At 45.1% G+C, this 24,148-nt stretch overlaps 1 protein-coding gene across 3 annotated transcripts in view; it reads left to right on the top strand.

The window, feature by feature from the left end:
• The first annotated feature begins 6,260 nt into the window (after positions 1-6,260).
• The window catches only part of FAM65B (family with sequence similarity 65, member B), a 37,505-nt gene continuing 19,617 nt past the window's right edge, over positions 6,261-24,148 (top strand). Inside the window, exons 1-11 of one of the 3 annotated variants that reach the window (XM_010159632.1) lie at positions 6,261-6,276; positions 7,813-7,939; positions 9,120-9,275; positions 9,903-9,981; positions 10,200-10,223; positions 11,279-11,332; positions 14,193-14,342; positions 15,973-16,036; positions 20,090-20,133; positions 21,235-21,360; positions 23,619-23,767. In XM_010159632.1, coding sequence (XP_010157934.1) covers positions 7,839-7,939; positions 9,120-9,275; positions 9,903-9,981; positions 10,200-10,223; positions 11,279-11,332; positions 14,193-14,342; positions 15,973-16,036; positions 20,090-20,133; positions 21,235-21,360; positions 23,619-23,767 — 947 coding nt within the window. In that variant the 5' untranslated portion in view covers positions 6,261-6,276; positions 7,813-7,838. Of the gene's footprint in view, positions 6,277-7,812; positions 7,940-9,119; positions 9,276-9,902; positions 9,982-10,199; positions 10,224-11,278; positions 11,333-14,192; positions 14,343-15,972; positions 16,037-20,089; positions 20,134-21,234; positions 21,361-23,618; positions 23,768-24,148 lie in introns of those variants that run through there. The other 2 variants (XM_010159631.1, XM_010159633.1) reach the window with 2 other exon arrangements.

Below are 24,148 nucleotides of genomic sequence, written 5' to 3'. Positions count from 1 at the left end.
GCTCGCGCGCTGACCCGCCGTTAGGGATTCACTCTATGGCGTGTTTAAGGCACGAGACGCGCATTCTCAGCTGATTTTTCAGAAATCCTTTTTCTTTAGATTATTTGCCAGTACTTGAACAGCAGGGGAGCTTTGTTTTTAATTAATTCTTTAATTGACATAAAGAATAATCAATGATGAGTAGAATTGGAGTTGACTTCTAATCAAAGATAATTCTGCATACCAGGGTGGGTTTGAGATGAATGAACGCCAAATCTAATTAGACGGCCAGATTCTGATCCCTCAGCCACACTCATACATACTGTTACAGACCAAAATTTGCTTATCTACACTATTACAAGTTGAATATGATTGCTCTGTGTTCCCAGGGCTGGAAGGGGGGGGCACCGCATGGCGTTCGTGCGCACGCTCGCTCCAGCTGCCAGCGCAACACAAATGTTGGAACTGAAAAAAATTAGGTCAGCTACCACGAACCCATCTGTCGTGCACAGGAGCCATTTAGGGACAAATTTATTTTCCTTGGGTTTATTACGGCAAAATAACTCATTTGCATTTCCCTCTCCTTATGCTTTCGGCACGTGCTATATATATCAAGGGTGAGGAGCAGTGCTGTAGGTGTTTCTCTGAGGGGAGGTTAAGCAGTGGAAAAAGGGGCAGTATGTGACTCTCCAGCTGGGGAACTGGGGCATGTTCCAAGAGCTCGGGTGAAAAAGTAGCTACAAAAAGGGCAGGAAGAAAGCGAATTGTGGTACGAGACCGAAGGGGTGCTGCTTTGCCTTAGCCGCCGTCCATCAGTGTTTCTGTGCTAGTAAGGCAATGGGAGTTAGAGTCAAAGGCACATCTTCTGGTAAAAATAAAAGATGAAGTCGGAAGTCCCAACCTTGACTTTGGCACCTCAACTGGTGTGAAAGACGACCACTGCTTACTGGATTTATGGAGCTTTATTGCAGTGGGAGCGTCAAGTATCAAGTCCTATACATTTACAGATGCAGATTCTTTACCATTTTCCTATTGACCTGAATTGTTAGCTTTCTTCTTATGACTGTTATTATTGCTTTTTGGTTTATCTCCTTCATCCAGTTTGGGTAGGAGGAGCAGAACAAACAGCGTGAGCTATTCCAGATGGCAGACAACTTGTGTTTCTACTCGGGGTGTCTAGTGATGAGCTAGCAAATACTGCAGTATTTGAGTTGAAAATGTCCTTACATACAACATAAAAAATGTTCTTACAGAAGTGAGACCACAAAGCACAAGTCTTGCTATTAGTATCAAGCCTTGGGAAAAATATTATTTGAAACAAAAGCTAAAATTTGGTACTGAAGTACCCAAAGCTAATGCTTTCATTTATTAGAAACAGGTAACAGTGGCTTGTACTCGCTCGCAGAGATTTCTGCATGGCAAAGTAAAGCTCCCAGCTATGGGCTTAAGTAGAGCTATAAAAGATGCATGAGTTACATAAACACTTCTTTGTGCATTGTAAAAACTGAATCCGCCCAAACTGAAGGTATTGAAACACAACTAATAAAAGAAAGAATTACTGCAGGCGTCACTAAAGCAGATAAAGCAGTCCCTGAAAAGTGAGCAGAAGCCTTCACAGAGATCCCGCTGGATAGTCGGTGGTGTGAGAGGTGAGGCGTGGATGTCCATGGTGGGAGAGAGACCCACCTCAGTTCCAGCGAGGGCAGGACGAGCTGCGGTGGGTTAAACTAAGGTCCTTGGTGTTGCATGAAGTGGGGCAGAAGTTTGTCTCCTTGTGCTGGGGCAGGAATACGTGGCTACCAACAGCTCTTATGGCCACCCAAGCATGACCTGGGTGGTCCCACATCTCCCATTTGAAGGAGAGGGAGCTGGCTTGGCTACAGCTCCGTCTGTGTGCAGTCCTGCTCTCCGCAGCCATGTTGGTGAGCCCACGTGGCTCTGTACACTAAAATTAACGTTTGAAGCTCACAGATCTGCTGGCCTTTCACCGGCTGATGTAGGCTTGGGAAGTGTGCTTGTCAGTATAGCCATATGCTGCTATTTAGGAATATCTCATAGCCTGGGACTTTGATGGAACAAATGCACATGATTTTGTTCTGGCATCCCAGAATAGTTCTTCAGCTGGAGCTCACATGTCTGCACAACTCTGGCAAATGCTACTCTGCACAATGAAGGAGCAGCCCAATCACTGGGAGCATAAAATCTGCCATGAAAGTCCTAATTTGTGCAATGCAGTGACTTACAGAAGACATCCTGGTACAGGTGCTTCCAGGAGATGCCATCCCGCGGAATTGCCCCTGGCACATTCAGGGATTATGACCCTGTGCACTAATGCCTAAGAGTTTTTGTCCTAAAAGTGTAAAAACCCTTGTGGAAGAATTAAATTTCTTTTGAAAGTTTTTATACTGCTCCTGAGTGCTCTTATCCATATATTATTGTCAAATTTTTATATTAAAAAACCATCCACAGGAATGTCTGCATTATCATCCAAGATGCATACCTCTGTGCCTTCTAGGAGTCTAGGGAACATAGAATCCATAAATTCCAGGTGGTTATTTGGGCTACTGGCCATGCTGGCTTCATATTGCCAGGGTGATTCAATTAAGTCAGACGGAGAAGTTGGAAAATTAATATTAAAAATTACTAGACTTTAGGCTACAAAAGAAAACAACACTAGCTGAAGGTGTACTGAATGATCTCAGCATTGAATGCAGCCTGAGTAAGTTTACAAGTGAATTGTGCCCTTTGGATTTATGAGTGCAAAGCAGAAAGAATTGGCTGGCTGGGAGGAGGACATGACTTCAGGGTATAATCAGTTTCTTCCCTTATTGGATTTATTCTTTTGGAGATGCACATTCCTAAATGTGATCTTATTGCAATTAAGCTGGGCAGCTAGTCTGATAATCAGGACATAGACCTTGACATAGAGGAGGGAGGAACATAGTTTCTTTCATTATTCAAGAAGATACCAGTTCATTTATTAGCCATGCCCCAGGTATGCAGGTAAGGAATGTTCCTAGCATGCAAAGCGGAATCAGTTGACTTCTGTAGTCACCCCTTTGCATCAGTTTAGTGGACACTTTCAGCTTACCTTAACCTAAAATAATTATCACCATTTTTTAATGGACAGTCTGCAGACAGATCAGCAGAGGGAACAACATACAAACGTCTCACTGTAGGGATTGCAGCTCCTTAGATCTAGAATGGACCTTGAAACATGTGTCACACACAAAAAAATAATATAGGAAGAAAGGATTATAAAGGGTCCCTTCAGTCACTGGTTCCTACCCCACATTCCCATTTAATCAAGGATTATGCGTAATCCCAAAGTGTCCTTGAAACCTCTATTCCATGAACCTTCAGCTGCAGACAGCTCCCTGACACCCTATAGCAAACCTTAGGCCCAGAGCCATAACCGTAGCTCCTTCAAGGAGAGACTGGCAGGAATCAAGGGCACCATCACCACCGATGTATTTATTGCAGCTTCACATGGTTACTACCATATGTGTAGCAAAACCAACTTCCCCTCATCATGTGGCGAACAAAAAAATATAATCCCTGGATCAGTCATTGGGTAAAAGCAAATGAAAAGAGGCCGTGCAAAAGTCAGTCTAGATATAGCAAATGTTTTTCTGACTGCATTTTCCTTCTCTTAGCTTGGATTGAAGTCTGCGCTGTTTAACAAATACTAGAGCATTACTGGGAGATGGAGGTTCATGCTGAGGGTGATGAAGAGAGGGCAGCCCTGTGGAAGTGATGTGCTCAACGACAATCCCTTCCCTTCTCATTAGCTCAGGCTCAGATGTTTCCCCATTTCTAAACTGAAAGTAGAGCTGAGAGAGGGGACTTTCATTTCCCTGGGGACAGAGACATCGTCAATTATCTGCCATTCCCTGCTGCAAGCTGTCAGTGACTAGGGCAGAGAGAGTACTGATAGGATTTCACCTTATCCCCCAGCTCTGCTGATGGGCTCATCATTCAACTGTGGTGCACTTAGCACAGGCAATACTAATTATATTAATTATACTCCTACATAGCGCATGCTTATATTAGCAGTAACCAGACTGATGGCTTTAAAAAATGAAACATTAGTGGGTCATTAGCTATATAGATTTAGAAATGTAAGCATACTCATTGCACCCACTGCTGAGGTGGATCTCTGGAATCTCAAAAGCATTTAATAACATTTGAGATGTGAAACGTGCTTTATATTGAGAGCAGAATGCATATTGTACCTGGAAGACAGTAGCATTATATCAGGTAACTACTAAATGCAGACTTGGAAACTTGGTGAATGCATTGGAGCAGCACCAAAATCCCTTTAGCAGTGTTTGTCTGTAGGGATACGGGTCAGGTCAACGAGAGATCTGGGTAAGTCATTGTGGGCTGAACCTTATTGAAATTATACTAGTGACTACGTCTATGTGTATAATCACAATAGAACTGCATTATTAAACTCAGAAGTAGGTTTATTTAGTCAATAGCACAGAGGCCTGTACATGGTTTAAGAGACAGGAAAATAAAATCCCTTCTACAAAATGTATTACAACAATGTGAGAAATACTCCTCACTCCAAGTGTATTTGCTAGATGTAGGTATCACAAATAATCCATTGAGGCGGTGGCCATATGCAGCCACGGTCTGTGTGAATCTGGGATAAGGGGCTGATGCTGCTGCTAGGCAGAGTTGATATGATTTTGTGAGGTCAGTTGGAAATATCTGAGATGTCAGTAATATAAGTTTAAATCTGAAGAACAGATTGTACAATGGAGTCAACCTCTAACCTGACAAACTGAAAAGTAACTGAACAGAACTGGGAGATTTCATCAGTACTGACTCTGTTACCTCCTTTTATCACAGTTTTCTTCTGTACAGAAATTAAACATACATTATTAATCACCAAGATTATACATAAAATATATAGAAAGAGCACAAGCCTAGCTGGGCTCTGAGTTCTGACCATTTTATGCAAAAGCAGAGCAAAAGTATCTTCAGGCAGGTCTTGAATTTGCATTTCCATTGCACTTTTGCCACGCTTCCTTCTGGTATCTTGAGGAAAGTCTTACCTGCTGAAGTATTGCAAAGCCATCTGAGTGCTTGAACAAAATAAGTAAGTAAATTCCTTTTCCAAAAGTATTGGTTTTTTAAGTTTCCTGAAAGCAAAAAAACCCCCTAAACACTTCCAGTACATGTGCACATGATTGCACATGTAAAGTAATTATGTTTTTATAGCCAATGTGATCATGACTAGTACCCAACTTCCAGTTTGGTTTCATTCCCCTTATTCTCAGAGGAATGGCTGATGTTTATATGGTTACATCTTACAGTGTTGTTCAGCTTCTACCCTCATAGGTCCCCAGATGCTGTTGGCGGGGTGGGGAGGGGCATGAGTGTGTTAATCATCCTGTCAAATGGAACAAGTGCTGAACACTTGCAAGGGCTTTTCGGCTCCTTAGTGCTCTGGACCCAGCTTTTAATGCAAATGCGAGCATACAGCACGCAGTGTAACTGTCTTGAGGTTATTTGCAAAACCAAAGGGAACTTGTTGCACGGACCCTCAGAGTACTGTGATCGGGTGGTTTCTGCTTTGTTTCTCAGGAGCTGGGGTTTGAACTCTTAGATGTCAGCTGGCGCGTGTAGACACTGCATCATCTACAGGGATGTGAGGTTTGAACCTGGAAGCTACGAAGTGGCTTCTACCAAGTGCTGGGTGTTGACAAGCCTGAACAGAGCTCAGCCCTGAAGAGGGCGTGCTGAGAGCCTTAGGGAGCTAGGGGTGAGTGTAGGGCCAAATTTGGGTTCCCATTGGCCAAAGACTCAAATATCTCCAGACGTGGCTGGAGCATGTTCATCCCTCTGTGAGTTAGCCGACGCATGTCCTCACTGCAGTTTCTCCTGAGCCTCCTGCTCCCACCCTCTCCCTTTCTTCCATCATGTCAGCCCATGGGTGTCTGCCCAGCATGGTTGCTCACAGCCCTGGTCTGCCCCAGAGCAACTTCTCTATCCCAGTAGTTCATCTTCGCTGTGGTTGCACTGGCTCAGCCTTGAGGTGGACGTGCTGCGCCCAGGCTCAGCTGGACATACAGATGGTGGAGCACTGTTACTGCTGGCCATAGGAGAGAAGAAAACTGGCCTTAATCAAGTCCAGGTGGTGTCTTTGAGGGCTGTCCAGTGACAGAGCAGCCCTCGCTTCCGAAACAGAAAGATTTACGTGGTTTTCGTTGTGTGATAGAGAAAATGTCACCCTACCAGCAGCGCTGATGATGCTGGGACTGGAAGAAGTATTTCTTGGTGAAGGTCTTGCAGAAATATTCCTGACAAAGCAGCTCCACAGGCAATGCAGTCCTCTCCAGGGAGAAGCAGTAACTCGCCATGGTACCTGCTGCCACCTCAAAGAGTATTTGCCTAGCTTAGCGCTACAGATTAAACATACATGGATGGTGCACAATGCTTCCCCACATACTTGCATTCTCCGGCGAGTGTTTGGCGTGCAGGCACACGTAGCTCTGGTGCTTATCTTTAATAAATATGTTCAGTTGCAAAGGCTTACAGTGCAAATCTCTGGACTTCACAATTGGCTGCATTTTGGGGTGCTCATGATCGTTCCTCATCTGAGGGGATGAGAGGGTGGTTTGGAGCTGCTGTCACCCCCTTGGCTCCCTACGTAGGTCACGGGAGCACCAGCTGGCCCCTGCCCCACCATCCTGCCTCGGGACCAAACTCATCCCTCAGCCCAGCTGTTGGAAGGAAACGAACTGGGGGCATGGGGCATGCTGGGTCCAGCTTTTAAAATAAATGGGAAAAAAATTTTTAAAAATCTTCTTCCTTTTTTGTCAGGCTATTTTTAAGCTGGCCTAGTTTCTCAATCCGTTTCACAGTGCAACGACATTAGTAGCCACGCTGGCACCGCGGGAAGGAAGGAGGCAATGAGCGGATGGGTGCTGCAGGATGGGGGAGTCTGTCCCTGGCAGCACCCACTGACCAGTGCCCTCTGCTCCAGCATCCCCCTCATCGCCCTCTCCATCAGCTTGCTGCTGCCAATCACAGTGCTTGTTTGCTATTTGCGAGTGGATTGAAATCACTTTAGTTTGGTGCAGATGCTGAGCTGGGCATTGAAAATGAGCACACACACAGAGCAAAGGTTCCTCCCATGGTGCTGAGGCTCCCCCTGGACACATGAAATTGAGAGCATACGGTGCCTGGATCTTGTTTACTCACCTCTCGTTGTGGGGGAGAGCATCCCTCTCTCATCATGGCATGCTGTGGCTGCGTGTACGCCCACTGCATCTTCGTCCTCAGCAGCCGGGTGGGAACAGCCATGGGGAAAACAAGCAAGGATCAAAGGGGAGATTCAGGACTTGATTCATGCTCAATGAACCCTCTTTTATTTTAATATCTGTAATAACACTTTGCAGTGATGGTGAGTCCCCCTTAAGAGCTCTACACATTCCCCAGATAATCTCCAGGACATCTTGGTGTAGCAGGTGGGGACACCAGGGCTGGGGGGAGAAGCATGCAAAGCACGGCAGAAATCAGGGATGGCATTGGGATTAGCACGCTGAAGCACCTGGATTCCAGCCCCACGTCCAGTCCCTCTTTGTGTCTCCAGTACATTTTCAGTAGTCCCTGGGCCGTAAGTCAGAAGTGAAAATAGGACCGTTTAATCTTTGGTGTGGGACGATTTGGCAATGCAAACAGATTTGTGCCCTGGCTTGCGGCCCCTTGCGGGGTTCGGATACCCCTTACCGTGCCTGATGGGCATCAGGCAGTCCTGGCCTCATTGCCTGCCTCTTACCCTCGGTTGTCACTGACCTGCTTTCTATTGTTTTTCAGGAATATCTTCCAGACTTCCTGAAATCATGTCAATAGGATCACATTCATTCTCTCCAGGAGGTCCTAATGGGATTATTAGAAGCCAGTCCTTCGCTGGCTTCAGCGGGCTTCAGGAGAGACGCTCCAGGCAAGTGCTGTGCTCTCTTCAGGGGACTTTCCAAATCAGGCCCTAAGGGAGGGGGAAGGTGGAGAAGACGCAAGAGAAAACTGCCTTCTCTCTGTAGAAGAAAGTCTTCTAGACTAAAATATATCTCTGTGTTGTTTTTATAATTGAGCTGTTGCCCTCTGCCTTAGCTACCAAGTGCCTGTTTGCCTCTCCCCTATTCATGCAGGGCTTCCTCACAAGCCTCAGAGCTGTGAGGGAATTTCAGAGAATTTTAATTTACTAGCTTACACGATGATCTTTTCAACCTGTGAAATGCGCAGAAACACGATACACTTCCCACTGCCCCCAATTTCAGACCGTTTCTAGCTACAAGACAGTTTTTTCATTGCCATGCTGCTATGAATTCAAAACAACTGTTTTCTCTGTGGGGCTGCCCTCATGTCCTGCGGGAAACTGCAGAGCCTTTCCTTGCACCACCCTTTAGCTAGGACTTAGAGAATTGAGTCAGGCATTTACCAAGTCAACCATTCTCCGATTCCCCCAGAGGCTACTTTACAATTAATTTTAACTCCTGTAAACCCTCCGAGTGCCAGACCACCATCTAGCAATTGAGGAATAATGGCAGGCAGAGGGCCACATCCCCTCATCAGCTGAGGGCCACATCCCCTCTTTACTGGAGGCACCTATATGCAGCACATTTATCCCTCCTTGGCTGTATGAAGGTACCTACAGTCCATGTTCAAGATCAGCGGTGTGATGCTGTCCTCCAGACATGCTCTTAACAGAGCTCCAGCCTTCCTTAGGAGCCCTCCAGGCTTTACATCTGAGATTATCTGGGCTCCCCTTTGGTTTTAGCACCTGGGTGTAGCTCAGCTCTTTTACAGCTGTGGCTGAGCAACGTGAGGCAGGACAGGCATGGTATAAGACAGAGAAACATCTGATGAGACTCAGACTCAGCCCAGCACTTCCAGACCAGCATTCCTATCTCAGCAAGGCAACTGGCACATCAAAAGCTGACAGCGCATGTCCTAGGCTACTCAGACCTCTCAACCTGTAAACAAACATGGTCCTTTAACTGGCAGGCACAGAAACAGGTTCGCTTCTGCTAGTAGAGATAATATCAGAAGATTTCTTCAAGTTAGGCTCCTTTGAGTTTGTTATGATTTATAGGGGTTTCCTCCTCTTTAATGTTATTTTGCAGGTGTAACTCCTTTATTGAAAATTCCTCAGCACTCAAGAAGCCCCAAGCAAAGGTGAAGAAAATGCATAATCTGGGCCATAAGAACAGCACCACGCCCAAGGAACCCCAGCCTAAAAGGATGGAAGAGGTCTATCGAGCCCTGAAGAACGGCCTGGAGTAAGAGCCTTTATCCTGCTTGTTGATTGAAGCTTTCTGTGACATTTTAGAGCCTAGAGAAACATATCACAGTAACAGTGATCCTTAATCATAGGAGAGCAAAATACACCTCTTGGAGCCTGGATTGTAACATTTAAGATCTGAAATAATTGTACGGGAAAGAGGAATACAGGAGGTGGAATCCCATTTCCACTCAAATTGCTAGGAAGGCTCCCAAAGGCTGACATTTCAACATAAGATTTTTTTTTCCTTTGAATTTCCTAGAGTCCTGTCAGAGGCTTGTATCACCTTTAAGATAACATCCCAGATGATAACGGGGCTTTTAGCAGCCAGATACAAGGGCAGCGACTGGAAGGCACCAGCCCACAAACTGAGCAGAGGATTAGCTTACTTGAAACTGGTTGTTCAGCATAAGAAGAACACTGAGCTCTTCTACGCAGCTAAATAAGTGGCTCCCATTTATTCCCAAAAAGGCAGCAGGGAGCTGCTTTTAGGACAGATCAACATAAATGAGTTTTTCCAGTGAGGAAAGCCATTTGTTGTGCAGATTTTCTCTTAGGATGGTCAGCAGCCAGCGTGGTATGTGCCACAGAGCTCACGCATCCCTTCTCTGGTTTGTGTTTACAGCGAGTATCTGGAAGTTCACCAGACAGAGCTGGATAAGTTGACGACTCAGTTAAAAGACATGAAAAGAAACTCACGCCTGGTACGTGTCATGCTTTTTCATCATGCGGATGCACGGTAACCTTCTCGAGGTGCTGGCGCAGCTGGGGACTGGGAGCGGGATACAGGGCACGTGCACTGATGCTCTTCTGCCCTTCCAGCCCTAATCCTGTTTGTGATTTCTACTGACTCTCAAATATTACTTTCTCATGGTGCTGTTATATTGCAGAATTAATCACAGTTTCATCTCCTCTGTTGCAGGGAGTCCTGTACGAGTTAGATAAGGTACGTTACCCACTTTGACACTGGTTTTGAAAGGAAGCATTCGTATCCGTATGGTGTACACAGCTGGCATGAGAAAGCCATTTTTCTCTGGCTGAGAAAGCATCTCAGCCAGATCTCCTAGCCGTGCCAGCACCATCAAGGGAGAAGTTACCTGACAATTTGCACTTGCTAAGGAAGAAGTCCCGCTCCCCTTCTCTTCTCAGGGGATCTGATGTTGCCCGTGCCTCCACCAGCCAGTTGTGCTCACTAACCTGGTGTAAAACTTACCCCATCAACCCTTCTCCAGTGTCTGTCAAGTTAAACTGGCCCCGGGATGGGCACAGGGAAGGAGGCAGACCCGCACCAGAGGAGGAGGGAGGTGAGGGACCGAGACCTTCTATTTCTGTGAGCTGCCAGCCAGTAAATCCATCACCTTCTGCAACTTTGCCTTGCCAGCTCTAGGCGAGTGGGATGCTGGCAGGAGCATGCTAGGGGTGGCTGTGGGAGCCAGGTCAAGCCCAGCTCATCCCTGCTCCTGCCAGTTCTGGAAAAGGAAAATTGAAAATAGTTTTCCCTGCAGGAAAATTTGGGTGAAACAGAAGGAAAGCCTTCAAAAACGTTTCCTGAACAAGTCTGACTTTTTTTCAGTCAGAATGTCAAGCTTGGTTTTACTGTCAAAAACAGTTTCCTGAAGAACAGAATGGATTTTGAAATGCAAAACCCAATAAATTTTAATATAGGTTTTCAAGGTACTCAAAATACTGTATTTTGAGCTAAAAAAGATCTGATTATTTTCTTCAAGAATTCAAAGAACTAGGGAAATCCCATCAAAGAAAAACTCTTTTTTGTTTAAAAATACATTAGGTACAGAAGTCAGTGAGCCCCTTTTTCAGCAACAGTTTGATGGTAGTATGGTGGGACAGCTGATGCCAGATTCACAGGCAACAAAGCCCTGCGTATTTAAGGAGGAGTTTCACAGCCTCATGGGGACCTGAAGAGCGGAGCAGAGCTAGCGTGGTGGTGTCTTCGTGATTTATTTAAATGTGCCTCACCCTCTGCCTCTTCCTTTCCTTCAGCAAATCAAAGCCGTGGAAAGATACATGAGAAGGCTGGAGTTCCACATTAGCAAGGTAATGAGCACTCCTATCATCTTTCTTCTGCATCTGCTCCTGCGTTATTAGGAAAACAAACCCTTGGCCTCCTGCTAGCCCTCCACCCCGGGGAGACCGCCTTGACGGAGCCTCTCCCAGATTCAGTATTTTTACTGCGATGGGCTGGTGGTCGGAGCCAAAGAAAGGGTTTCCATGGGGTTTGTAGCCTCCGAGGTCCTGCCGTGCCCCAAGACACTCCCGCCCGCTTTTAGGTACAGAGAGAACATAGGGTCAGGCACTTGCTGGGAAAATCTCTCTCACTGCATGCTTATTGTTAAACTATAGGTAAAAAGTGAGTTGCATCTGAAAGTAATTTAATTCAGCAGTTGTCTCCACTGTACACAGCAGCTAGATTGGATTTATTCCTGGATTTCACTGCTAACACTTTGGCTGCCTGTGGGTTCGGGGCCCACATCCGCTTGATTACATCAGTGAAAATATTCAGTAGAGGTACTTGTGATTTATACTAATACATTTTAGAGCTGGACAAAATCCATGGCGTGTGTTCTCTTAGTTATAAACATATCTGCTAGCGATTAGTTGCTTTTCTGAGCCTGACAAAAGAATGAATTATTTTTGACGGATAAAATGTCTTTTGAGAGTCATTTGAACAGCGTTCGCACAGCTTGAAGTGCTCCAATTATGACAACCCAACCAAACCTTTTAATTTCAGTCTTCTCTTACTCTTGCAGCCAGGAAAAAAGAAACATAAATCATAGGGCGATAGACTGAAATTTTGTTCCCCAAACCACCTTCTCTCTTGCTGGCGACACGAATGGCAAAATTAGTGCTTAAAGAACATTTCCATTCAAGTCCTTCCCACTACAGCCAGCTCAGAGCTAATGGTTTCTGGGATTATAATAGGACTGAAAAGCAACAAGCGTGAGAGGTAACGCTGGTCAGTGTTACTTAAGCTTGCCGAGTACATTAGTTCACTGTCCGTAACCCACAGCAACAGAGACAAAAGGAACCGAGCTGTGCTGCGTTAGGGCTTACGGGCTTGAACAGGTAAACATCTTTGTTTCTAATGACAGGGAAGATATTTTTCAGCAGCGGTGCCTTCTGCCATCTACCCACTGCCACTCTGTACAGGAAGCAACGTGAGGAAAACGGGGTGTGCAGCAGCAGACCCCACGTATTTGGGGGGGCAGATGAGTGTGCCTCGGCCGTGCTCACGTAGGCAGGGGCAGGACATCCACCCCGGGTCAACGCTTCATCCTGACGGCAGAAGTAAATACCAAGTGACAGCTATTTATAGTAGCTGTCTTTAGCTTGCTGACTATCAAGAGAAATAGGAGTGGACATGACTCCAAGAAGCTTTTTTAGTAACTCTGAAATGGCAAAATGCTACCTGTGCCTCCATTTCTCTTTGCTGAGCTCTGTCACTCTGTACAGCAGTCCCTGTTTTGGGTAGAGATCTCTCAAGGCAGAGGCTTTGGCCATCACGTATCCAAACTGGCCTTGTAAAAGGCGACCTAAGGCTTTGAAGCTGTCAGGAAGACCGGTCCCATTCCAAACAAATAAGCAACAGCACTTTTTGTTAGAGGTTAAGCAGGCTTGGAAAATGGGATTTGGAACATGTCTGGATTATCGCATCAGGCTCATCTCTAATGCAGCAACCTGAAGTCATAGACCGAGAAAGCCAAGGCGCTGTGGCTTTCGTAGAGAGAAATTCTTCTGTGAAGATCCACTGCTGAGCAACAAGCCCAATAGGGCACAGGGCGATCGCTTGATGTCAGAGATGGCAAAGGAAAAAAGTTATTCTAGGTAAAACCCAAATATCATCCAATCTTAGCAGGGACATTAGAAGCAGAAGGAAGAGACAGCTGCTTCCATGCCTTTCCTTCTCCTCACACTGATAGAGTCAGGTTAGAAAACCTACATCTCCTGCCTCTGGCAGATTAAGTTTATATAAATATATATCACCATGCATAGCTTGTGTATATTTATAAACATATATATACACCATTAAACATATAGCACTGTAGAATCCTACCGAACAGCTCAGGTGGAGTAAATGTATACAGTCAGTGCCAGGATTAGAGGGAAAAGGGAAACCAAAGCACAAGGCATGTGTACATCCATTGTACCTTGAAGCCAGATCCAGGTGAGACTTTAAACAGTGTGTGACTAGGTTTTGCAAAACTTCCAGGCTGCTTACGAAATGTTGGGTGCCTAAGTCATGCCAAAGGCATTTAAGAAGATGACTAGGAAATTATGTGAATGCCTGGGGGGCTGAAGTTCAAAATGCTTTTTTAATTTGACATGAGATGTTTCTAAGCCCTTTACTTGTGCTGATTCTGACTATGACTCCCAGTTTCTGGAAGATGGGCAGTGAAAATTCAAGAAATCACTCCCTCCTTCCAATACTGGTCAGATATTGCAACAGCCTCGATCCACGGCTGGCGTGAGCAATGCAGAAGACATTGCTGGCCCTGTTAAGTTTGCCATTTAATGTGTCCAGGCCCATTTTGCAGTGTGGATATTGCAGTTGCCTTTGAAAGAACTCTTCCTCACCGATACATTCATGAAGCTTGTTGCATGCCTGCCCTACTGTTACGATTGTATGTAGCCCAGGCAGGAGGGAAGGGGTAGCAATGGTTAAAAGCACGAAGGGCAAGCAAGTGAATTTCTGGCAGCATCCAGTGTGGCTGTAATGAGATTTCTACAGTGGAAGCTATTTTTCTCATGTTTCTTTTTCAGTATCACAGCTTCATTTGCTCAGCCCCTCCATTGGACCTAACAGCTTGGCTGAGTTTCCTTGTAATGCAAATGTCTTATGTTTTATGCTGTTGGGTTTTCTGGGTTTTTTTCAATACACCTTCCTTGTTCCCACTAGGTGGATGAGCTTTATGAAGCCTATTGTATCCAAAGACGTCTCTGTGATGGTGCCAGCAAAATGAAGCAAGCCTTTGCGATGTCTCCAGCCAGCAAAGCAGCTCGGGAGAGTTTAACCGAGATCAACAGGAGTTACAAGGAGTACACGGAGGTACATCCTCATCAGTTTAGTCTTTTCGCTCTCACGCTGTTTGAAGGCCATGGGTACTGTGCCACTGATTTCAGGGAGAATTTCATCTAGATGAAAGAATTAGAAGCAAACTCAGCAAAGAAGAATTACTATTTATTGTCTGTCTTCAGGTGAATAGCTGATGACTCACAGGTTACCTGGGCCCAAAGAGTTCCTGACGTAATGTCTATGCTCTGTGAGAACAGGGTTATACCCGGGAACTGCTGCACAAGAAAAAAAACGTAAATCTGCTGCGAACATACTTATACTCCAACTGCGTTCCTTCCACCTGCAGAATTTGGGATGGCAGGTTGGCTGGAACCCATGTGTATGCAGACATCTGCTGCATCCTATCCTGTTTTACTTGCTGTGATCAACATCTATTTTATTAAACATGCAGTAGATGAACGAGAGTTTAACAGTGTTGCAAACATCCAAGCACACAAGCTGTGACTGCTCTCCTAAAGCTGAAGGAAGAACTGGAGAGGGCCCGGTACCTGTCTCCCACAGTCTTTTATTCTTAATGTAGTCCATGTTTCTTGAGAGATTAAATCATGCTGGGAGACACTTTGGCATGGAGCTGCTGCTGGCACACATCCTGGCTGGAGGGGACTGGGACAGTGACCAGGTTACGCTTCAAGGGCCACAACTGCTGTCTGCCAACGAGGGGATTACAGTGCAAGAGAAGAAGAGCACAGGGTTACATTCAGCTTCGGTGTGAGCAGGCATAGCTCAGCTGCCACTTTTAGGGCCAGACCTAGCTAAACAGCGAGGATGGCTCTGGCAGGTTAATTTTATTGCAAAATATCTTTCATCTGCATAACAGAATCTTTCCCTTCAAACAGACCTTAAAAATGTGCTGGTTTATTTTCCCTGGTAGGTAGTTATGGGGTTTTGGATTCGTGCTGAGAAGAAAGTTGATAACACTGATGTTTATTTGATGTTTTATTTGGTGATGTTTTATTTGCTGCCAAGCAGTGTTTACATTAATCCAATGACTTTTTCAGTTTCTCACACTTCCCCTGTGCTGAAAACAGTGTTGCTAACGCAGAGATGGTTTAGTTACTGCTGAGCAGTGCTTACACAGAGTCAAGGCCTTTTTTGCCTCTCACACCACCCCACCAGCGAGCAGGCTGGGGTTGCACAAGAAGTTGGGAGGGGACACAGCCAGGACAGCTCACCCCAACTGACCAAAGGGATATTTCAGTCCATAAAATATCATTCTCAGTACATAAGCTGTGGGGAGGTGGCCGGGGGATGATCGCTGCTTGGGGACTGGCTGGGCATTAGTCAGCAGATGGTGAGTGGTTGTATCACTTGGGGCTTTTTCCTCTGGATTTTGTCTCTCCCTTTTTTTTTGTTGTTTTCCTTTTTGTAACATATCATTATTAGTAGTAACATTATTTTATTTCAATTGTTAAACTGTCCTTAACTATGAGTTTTCTTACCATTTTTTCTGATTCTCTCTCCCATCCCACTGGGGGAGGGGGAGGTGAGCAAGTGTCTGTATGGTACTTGGTTGCTGACTGGGGTTAAACCATGATAAAAAAAAAAAAAAAGAAAAGGCAGAAGAAGGGTTTGTCTGACCTCACTGTTCTCTTTTCCAACACAGAACATGTGCACCATAGAAGCAGAGCTGGAAAACCTACTGGGGGAGTTTTGCATCAAGATGAAAGGTAATTGCCTTTTCACCTTTCCCTTCTTCCTCCCCAACAGTAGCAGCTAGTGGGCAGTTAGCAGTGCACCTTGATGAGGGCATCGAGACTTGGTAGTGTGACATGTATTTATGATAGCTGTGGTTATCTCCAACCATACCCACTGCTGAGCCTTCAAACACCCAGCTTGCACTCCTGGCTAGTGGAAAGGATCACAGAACCAGGAACATCAAAGCTTACTGACTTTCAGAGATGCTGCTTCTTTTTTTCAAGGCTAATCACCTTCCTCAAACACTGTTCCCAACAGCCAGAGCAATTCCATTTTGAAGGCTGCTGTACCTTTTGCCTCTATTTCCATAATCCTTTAAGAAGATGATTGGGAAATTATGTGAATGCCCATGGAATTCCAAAGGGTTTCTTAGTTCGACATCGGCTGTTTCCAAGTCCTTTATTTTGCTGATTCCGACTACTAGTATTTTTAAACAAATGTGAAAAAACAAAGAACTGGGGGTAGTTTACCTTTTAAACACCTAGATAACTCGGTGGTGCCATTCACCTTTCCTTTTTATTCCTTGTCTTTATGACAGGGAACTTTATGGGTTTGAAGACAATGGAATCAGTTTTACCTGAAGCCTTGGTGAATCACAAGATGTTGCTAATGCTGTTATCCCTTAAAGACTCAATGTCTTAAAGAAGAGATTATGGGGCGATATCTTTTTTGGATCTGCAATCACTGGCATGAAAATAGTTCTATGAAACAAAATCAGCATCTAAATATTCATGCACTCTTAAATCTTCACTTAAATTCTTGCCATTTAAAAAATCCACAGTATTGGTAGTGGGGTTTTTAGAGCTCACAAATCTCACACAGGATTTTGATTCTGTTTAATTTAGGTTAAAATAGTTACTCTGTGCTCTCATACTGGAAAAAACAAGTGCATCAGCCATTACAGTTCTCCTAGCTCCATCCCACAGGTTTTAAAGCCCACACCCTTTAGTACTGGAAAGGCAGTCAGATATGCATAGATACAGCAATACAAGGTGGAAGCACAGAGACGGAGACAGGTACTTCCATGCAAAATCCCACACCAGAACCGCAGCATGGATGTGCTGAAGGAAACACGAAGTCACGCAGTGTAGGAAGGGAATTGCATTGGGCCACGTCCCTCGGCGTGTTCCCGTACTTGCCGTAAATGCAGTGCAGTGCAGCAGAGTTCCTGACAGCAGGACGTGCCGCAGGAGGTGTCATGGCATCACAAATAGCTGGGCTGAGAAGGTCTGGCTCTTTCTCTTTGGTATGTCCAAATCCTCCAGCGAAGCTCAGAGGCTCTGGACACGGCAGGTGATGTGCTTGCTCACGGGTAGGAGCAGAGCACAAACCACCACCAACAGCTACTTCTGGACACAGTTCTCGTAACATAAAGAAGCCCAAATTAGCAAAGAGAAACCCTGTATCATTAAATATTTTCTAATTAGGACTGCTAAGATTTCTATATAGATAGCTTTTCCTAGGAATAGGGGTCCAGCAGGACAATCCAGCCATTGCTATTGCAAAAGCTCACAATAGGTCTAAGCACAAAAGCCTGCAGATCACGCAGCAAGTTATACTTGCTTTAAGTTATACTGCAGCATATCCAGCTAAGTTTAGGATCTAATTTAAAATCAAAGCATTCCTCTCACCAAAGCTTATCTGTTTCTAGCCATTCCAGTGAAAGTTATTTTTATTTTGTGCCCTCTCTCACTTACACAGAAAGCAAGCCAACCTACACAGTGCAGTCAGGAAGCAGGGGACCCACACTGTGCTTTTATAACTGATGTTGGGGGAAAAAAAAAAAAGCCTAACCATTTTTAAAAATAAAGATAATAAATGTGCTAGCAGGCTTAGATTACTGTGCAGGGTTAATCAGCTGTTGAAATTAAATGGGGAAACCCAGCACGGAAATTTAGAAGTTCCTGTATGGAATCTGCGTGTCCTGTTATGGTGTGTAGGGATGTGCCCCTATACCTGATGGACATGCCAGGACAGCAGGAGGGGACAGACATTTCACAGATACGCTGGCCTGACACACCAGAGGCTCCTCAACACTGAGCCCAGCACAATCCCCAAAATCCACATGTCCAGCATCCTGCACCTGATCAGAGCTGTACCTGCTGGGTGAACTGATGATGCCTTAAGGTGGCCCTGCCACCAAATGACACTGGTACCCTGCCACCTTACCACAGGCACGTAATGGCCCTATCTCCTGATTACTTACTCCCAGGAGCAATCTCCCATCCCATCTACATGATAAGCCCAGGACAGTGCTTTTACCTGACATTTGAAGTGGTACGATAGAGCCATTGGCTCCTGCATTACATTTAGTCCCTAAGTGTCACTCTTACCAAAAAGTACTTATCCCCTGTAATCAAATCAGCCCTTAGCCCCCTCTTCATCAGGCTGAAGAAAAGTAACCAGCTGCAAGAGCTCCTTTCCTGGTTCACCTCTCCTGCTGCTTCCTTCCATGTTCCCCTGCCCAAACCAGTGCCTGGCTGGGCCAGTCACCGCTCACAGACCTTGACTGCAGACCACGTCCATGTGGAGTTTTAAACTGTGTTTCCTCACCCTCCTACCCCATCTGCTGAGCAAAGAAAGGACCTTTTATTTTCTCGGATACTTTCAGTGATGTGTCCCAGCAGAGATCAAATTCACTTACAAAAGCATCCCTGGGGAGAGGGAGGCAGCAGGGGAGTCCTAGTAAGCTTAAATAATTTATAAACAGTAAATAAATTAGAAAGGAATTGGTAATATGAGCTCTGTGCAAGGGTCTGTCTATTCTGCCTAACAGTAAGATGAGTGAAGAAAATGCTTTTCTGGTCAAAGAAATGGGAGAGGAGGATGGGCAGAACGCAGGGACTGCACTCAGGGCTCTAGTTGCTCCTACAGTCCAGCTAGCAGGGCTAATTCAGCCCAGTAAATAAAGCCAATGGTAGGGTCCATCTTACTTGCCTTGATTTTAACACAACCATATATGTTCAACCATGGCATTTTAGGATAAATGCAGCCCAAAGACCCTGGAAAGTTTGTTTTCATTCCTTTCTCTGCCACGGGCTTTGTGTGTGTCCTCACACTGGTTTCTTTGGGTGTTGCAACACTAGGGGCATAGCTTTCGGCTTACTCAGGCATAGCTGGGTAAATTTTTATACCAAAAACAAGTGCAATAGCCACCTACTGAGGAGATTTGTGGAAAGGAGAGGTTCCCTCGATGGAGGGAGGTGGTTAGGTTAATGAAAACCAACCAGTTGCATCTGGTAGAGTAACAGATCACAAGACCAGGAGAGGGATGGTAACATACTTGGGATTTCAGGATAGTCGCAAGCCTCAGAAAATTTTCCATTTCGTATGCACAGTGCCAATATAGAAATAGCATCATAATTTTAAATTTAAAATTAAAATTAAAAAAAAAACCTAGGAAACATACACCACAAGTGCTTTGCTGCACTACTTCTTCCCCTTGGGGAAAGATGGGATTAATCTCATATTACAGGTGTCAGTCGAGTTTCTTGATGTACTTAACATTGAAAGGTACCTGGATTGTATGGGAACTATAACGTTATAGAAACACCAAGCAGAAGGAACCCCTCTAGTGTTTCTGTTAAGAGGGACTAAAAAGACATCTGTGTTAAAATGTGTAACTCGGGCTGATTAGTGTTCAGCAGCAGGCACTACGTGGTAATCAGCAGCTCGCCTACGCATCATGATAGTAAGGGACCTAAGCTCGGTTTCTGAAGCCAGATGATGGCAAGAAGCTGTTTCTTCTTTTTCTATAACTGTTATAGAATAATTTGAGCTGAAAAGAAGCTGGAAAGTGCAGGTCTTTGATATGCAAGAAATCACAACACAAGGAACTGTATAGCAAAAAAAAGAACTGAAAAGAGGGAGAAAATTGTGTGTGTTATTTTGGAGGGAAGCAGTGAGAGGGAGGTTAAAAACCCCACTGGGCAGAGGGACTGCTAGCAGGGGGGCTGCCACCCCTCTCCTGTCCAGGCACAGTAGCCCAGGCCCTCTCACCACCCCTCCATGTCTTTCCTTCTCAGGTCTGGCTGGTTTTGCTCGGCTCTGCCCGGGAGATCAATACGAGGTACGTCTGCGTCGGTTTATGGTTTGTTTCATAGTAAAAGAATCAGAAGGCAGACAGATTTCTGCTGCTTTTTACTTCATGTTGAATAAAACCTTTTCACATCAGCACCTCAAGCTGACCCAACAGCTATTATTTTTCCTATATGTGCATTAATACCCCTTGCAGTTCTTTATGTCTGCCTATGTCAGGGCATCTGTCAGAATACCTGAAAATTATATTCAGAGAACTGGATGATGGCTATTTGAAGAACTACAAGCTTTTTCAGTTGGTTTGGTTTTAAATTTTAAATTTTTAAATTAAAAGAAAAACCAAATCCATAAGCAAAACTCCCTTATTTTTTACATGTGTCCCAGAATGAGGGCATGCTTCTCACTATCGTATTCATGACATACATTTCTAATTCCCCTGGAAGGGAACATATTCCCCACCCCATGCATTCAGAGGAAATAGAACACATCCTTGAAAGCATCCTTTCCTGGATGTTGAGGCTTTAACTTTACCATAAAACAGAGTAGGAGAAAGGCACAGCATAACCGTTTCTTGAGACCCAGGTGTTACCTGCTCTGAGGCTCTGTCAGGACCTCTGGTCCCTACAGCGGTCTAGTGGGTAACATCAGGACCAGGTTAATTAGCAATGGATTAAAATAAAAGCCTCCCACTCTATCCAGAACAGAGCTAAACCTGGCAAGAAATTCCCAGGCCTTTCCCCTGCCTGGGAAGGCAGCAGATCCACCAAGCTGTAGATGTTCAGAAAGGTCATGAGGACTTTCCCCCTGACCCTCCAAACCTTCCCCCTCACTGCTGCTCTCCCTGCAAAGAAAATTACAACTCCTGCAGCTTATTTCTTAAGAGTCATCTAATTACATGAAGGTGCGAGCTGGGGTGAGAGGTGCCTTACCGATAGGATTGATTAGGAGAGCTGAGAGGCAGAGATCCTGTGGGATAGACCTTTTCCTTCTGGCTCAGTGGGAAGCAGAAAGGCAGCACCAGCACCACCAACTCTTCCAACCTATTTCAGACCATTTCCCCGATTTTGTTTCTGATATTTCTACATCAAGGGAGCAGATTTCTCAAGAAAATAAGAGGATTTTTCTTTTTTAGATATTCATGCGTTATGGTCGTCAGCGATGGAAACTGAAAGGCAAAATAGAGGTGAATGGCAAGCAAAGCTGGGACGGAGAAGAAATGGTTTTCCTCCCTCACATTGTTGGACTGATCTCCATTAAGGTACGCATGCTAACTCCTTTGCCTGCGAGCAAGGCAGGAGTCAAGATGCACCTTCTAATGCACCATCAGCAAAAATGCAGCAGCAGGTCATTAATCTCTTTGGAAATGAGCCATCATTAGTATTTCCAACACACCTACTAGAGTGAAATGCTATAGTATTGTCCAGTCTAGGTGCTACAAGACTGTAATCAGTTTGGGAGTCCTGTGGGAGAGGTTGTCCTAGGTCTCCCCAGGGTGGTGTCACAGCCATAGTAACACAACCCTTGCCTCACGTCGCTCGCCAGCAGCTCATTTCACCAAAGCAAGGGAATGCTGGAAACTTGTTTGCTAGCAGCATTCAGGGAAACAACAACAAACCCAAACCTCAAAAATCCCACTGCTGCTGAGTTTGTTAATACTGCTCAGGTAAGAAAGGGGCACCCATTGGTCTGGTCTCCCAGATACATTGGTCTCATACGAACACGTGCAGGGGCCGGTTGGGCATAAGCCAGAACAGTCCTGAGGTCCAGTCCCACCGCCCTGCACAGAATGACAGTGCTGCAGTGTGAGGTTTCTGCTCACAGAGGCCTGTGGAACAACCACTCTGACTTTTTGGCAGCTTCCTAGAGCACAGCAGTTCCCAAAATTTCTTAATGTATGCAAGCCTCTGCTTTCCTCTGACTCTATGCCCCATTCCCCATGGAGAGAGCCACTTTTGCAACTCCTAGCAGTCAGCAGCGACTCTTCCTCCTGAGCCAGAGTCTTTCCACCACTGCTTCATCCCCTCTTTGCCCCAGGCCTCCCAAACAGTTTTCTGCTGGCTGAAGGTCCATGTGCTCATGTGCTTTCCTTCCAACAAACCTCCAACCCAGAAATACCCATTCCCTGACCTCTATCTATAAACTGCTGCTAATAATTATGCCGGGTGTCCCTGCTTAGGCAGCTTAAACAGGGGAGTGTCTTGAAAGTCTCACAGGAAATGTCCCGCTTAGACACTACAAAACCTTCATGAAATGAAATACAACCAATTACAAAACCACCAACAAAATAATCCCATATATGTGAGACATATATTTGGGACAGTATGTTTTCAAAGTAGATTTTCAAAGGCAGTCAGGTTGTGACATAAGGTGGGTGACTCTCCCCAGTCTAACAATGCAGTTTTAAGGTGGATGTTTAGGAGAGAAACCTTTCTTGTAGTACGTAAGAGCTACAAATGAGAGTTCCAGTACTACTAAGTTTAATGTGTATATTCTGACCCTTTTTGGACTCTTCAAAAACTTTCACATAAAAGACTGAAGAACTGACTGGCAAAAAAATAGCCAAAGGTTTACTTGTGTATCGGAGCTGCATGTATAACTGTCCCTCTGAATTTTCAGGCAGATATATATGTAAATATGAATAGTGCTCTACTCTTACTATAAAAACATGTGGAGATGGTTCCTCACCAATAGATTCGTGGAAGTCCTCACCAAAGGCTATTGCAGATGCAATCAATTACATGCCTTCAGAGTTACAGAAGAAGAATATATAGAAGAGAGCTCACTTGGGAATTACTAAGTAGACCAGCTCCATCAGGAGATTGATACTACAAGGAAGCGGGGAGGGGACTTTTTACAAGGGCCTGTAGTGACAGGACAAGGGGTAACGGGTTTAAATTGGAAGTGGGGAGGTTTAGATTAGATATCAGGAAGAAGTTCTTCATGGAGAGGGTGGTGAGGCACTGGAACAGGTTGCCCAGAGAAGCTGTGGATGCCCCATCCCTGGAAGTGTTCAAGGCCAGGCTGGATGAGGCTTTGAGCAACCTGGTCTAGTGGAAGGTGTCCCTGCCCATGGCAGGGGGGTTGGAACTAGATGGTCTTTAAGGTCCCTTCCAACCCAAACTATTCTGTGATTCTATGATTGCCCATCATGAAAATTGCCAATTACTGAAAGAGTATTAGGCGGGAAAACATGCAATATGCCCTCCCTATTCTTACTCTTCCCTTGAGCTCTGCTTATGGTCACTGCAAAAGGCCAATTACCAGAGGCTGGATAGCCCCTTGGCCTGAGACAGTATGTTTGTTCTCTTCTTACACCCATAAAAACATAAAGAAAACACAGAAGCATGATCATATGCAACTACACATTTATTAATTTTATTTTTTCCACCAAGTAAAGAAGATGCAATTAACAGTCATATTTTGGAAGCCTTTAAGCAAAGGTCCAGGCCATTGCTTTGTAATTAAGGATTGCAGTGCCCTTTGTGGTCCCATATATCTTGTTCTTGTCCCTTATAGGTGACAGAAGTGAAAGGACTTGCGACTCATATCCTTGTGGGAAGTGTTACCTGTGAAACAAAAGACCTCTTTGCAGCTCGGCCTCAGGTGGTTGCAGTTGACATAAATGACCTTGGCACAATAAAGCTGAACCTTGAAATCACCTGGTAGTAAGTAAAGGGGATGGGTTGATCACTGGGTCAAGCAGTTGTAAAAAGTCAACCAAAGAGGAAATGTCCATATGGTCTCTTCTCCTCCTTTTGGTTCCCTAATGAGGCAGATGGGGAAGGAATTGTGGCCCACGTTTGGGAGATGAGAAATAGTTCGTGGTCAGCCACAGGTTCCCTGTGTTACCTGTGGCACAGGCGTTTGTGCCTAGGTTCTTAGTCATGCCTAGTTGCAGCTGTTGCGGTAGGTGTGGGTACGACTGACATTACCAGGAGCATGAAACAGGGATGAGAAGTCACAGAACTGCCTGAAGTGTATAGTTCTTCCCTAAAATCAGGAAAGGGCCATAACTGAGTTCTTATACATTCATTAAAATTTCTAAA

Source organism: Eurypyga helias, unplaced genomic scaffold (genome assembly GCF_000690775.1).
Source record: "Eurypyga helias isolate BGI_N326 unplaced genomic scaffold, ASM69077v1 scaffold2579, whole genome shotgun sequence".
NCBI lineage: Eukaryota > Metazoa > Chordata > Aves > Eurypygiformes > Eurypygidae > Eurypyga > Eurypyga helias.
Note: the sequence above shows the minus strand (reverse complement) of the source record. Positions and strands in the feature narration are given on the sequence as shown.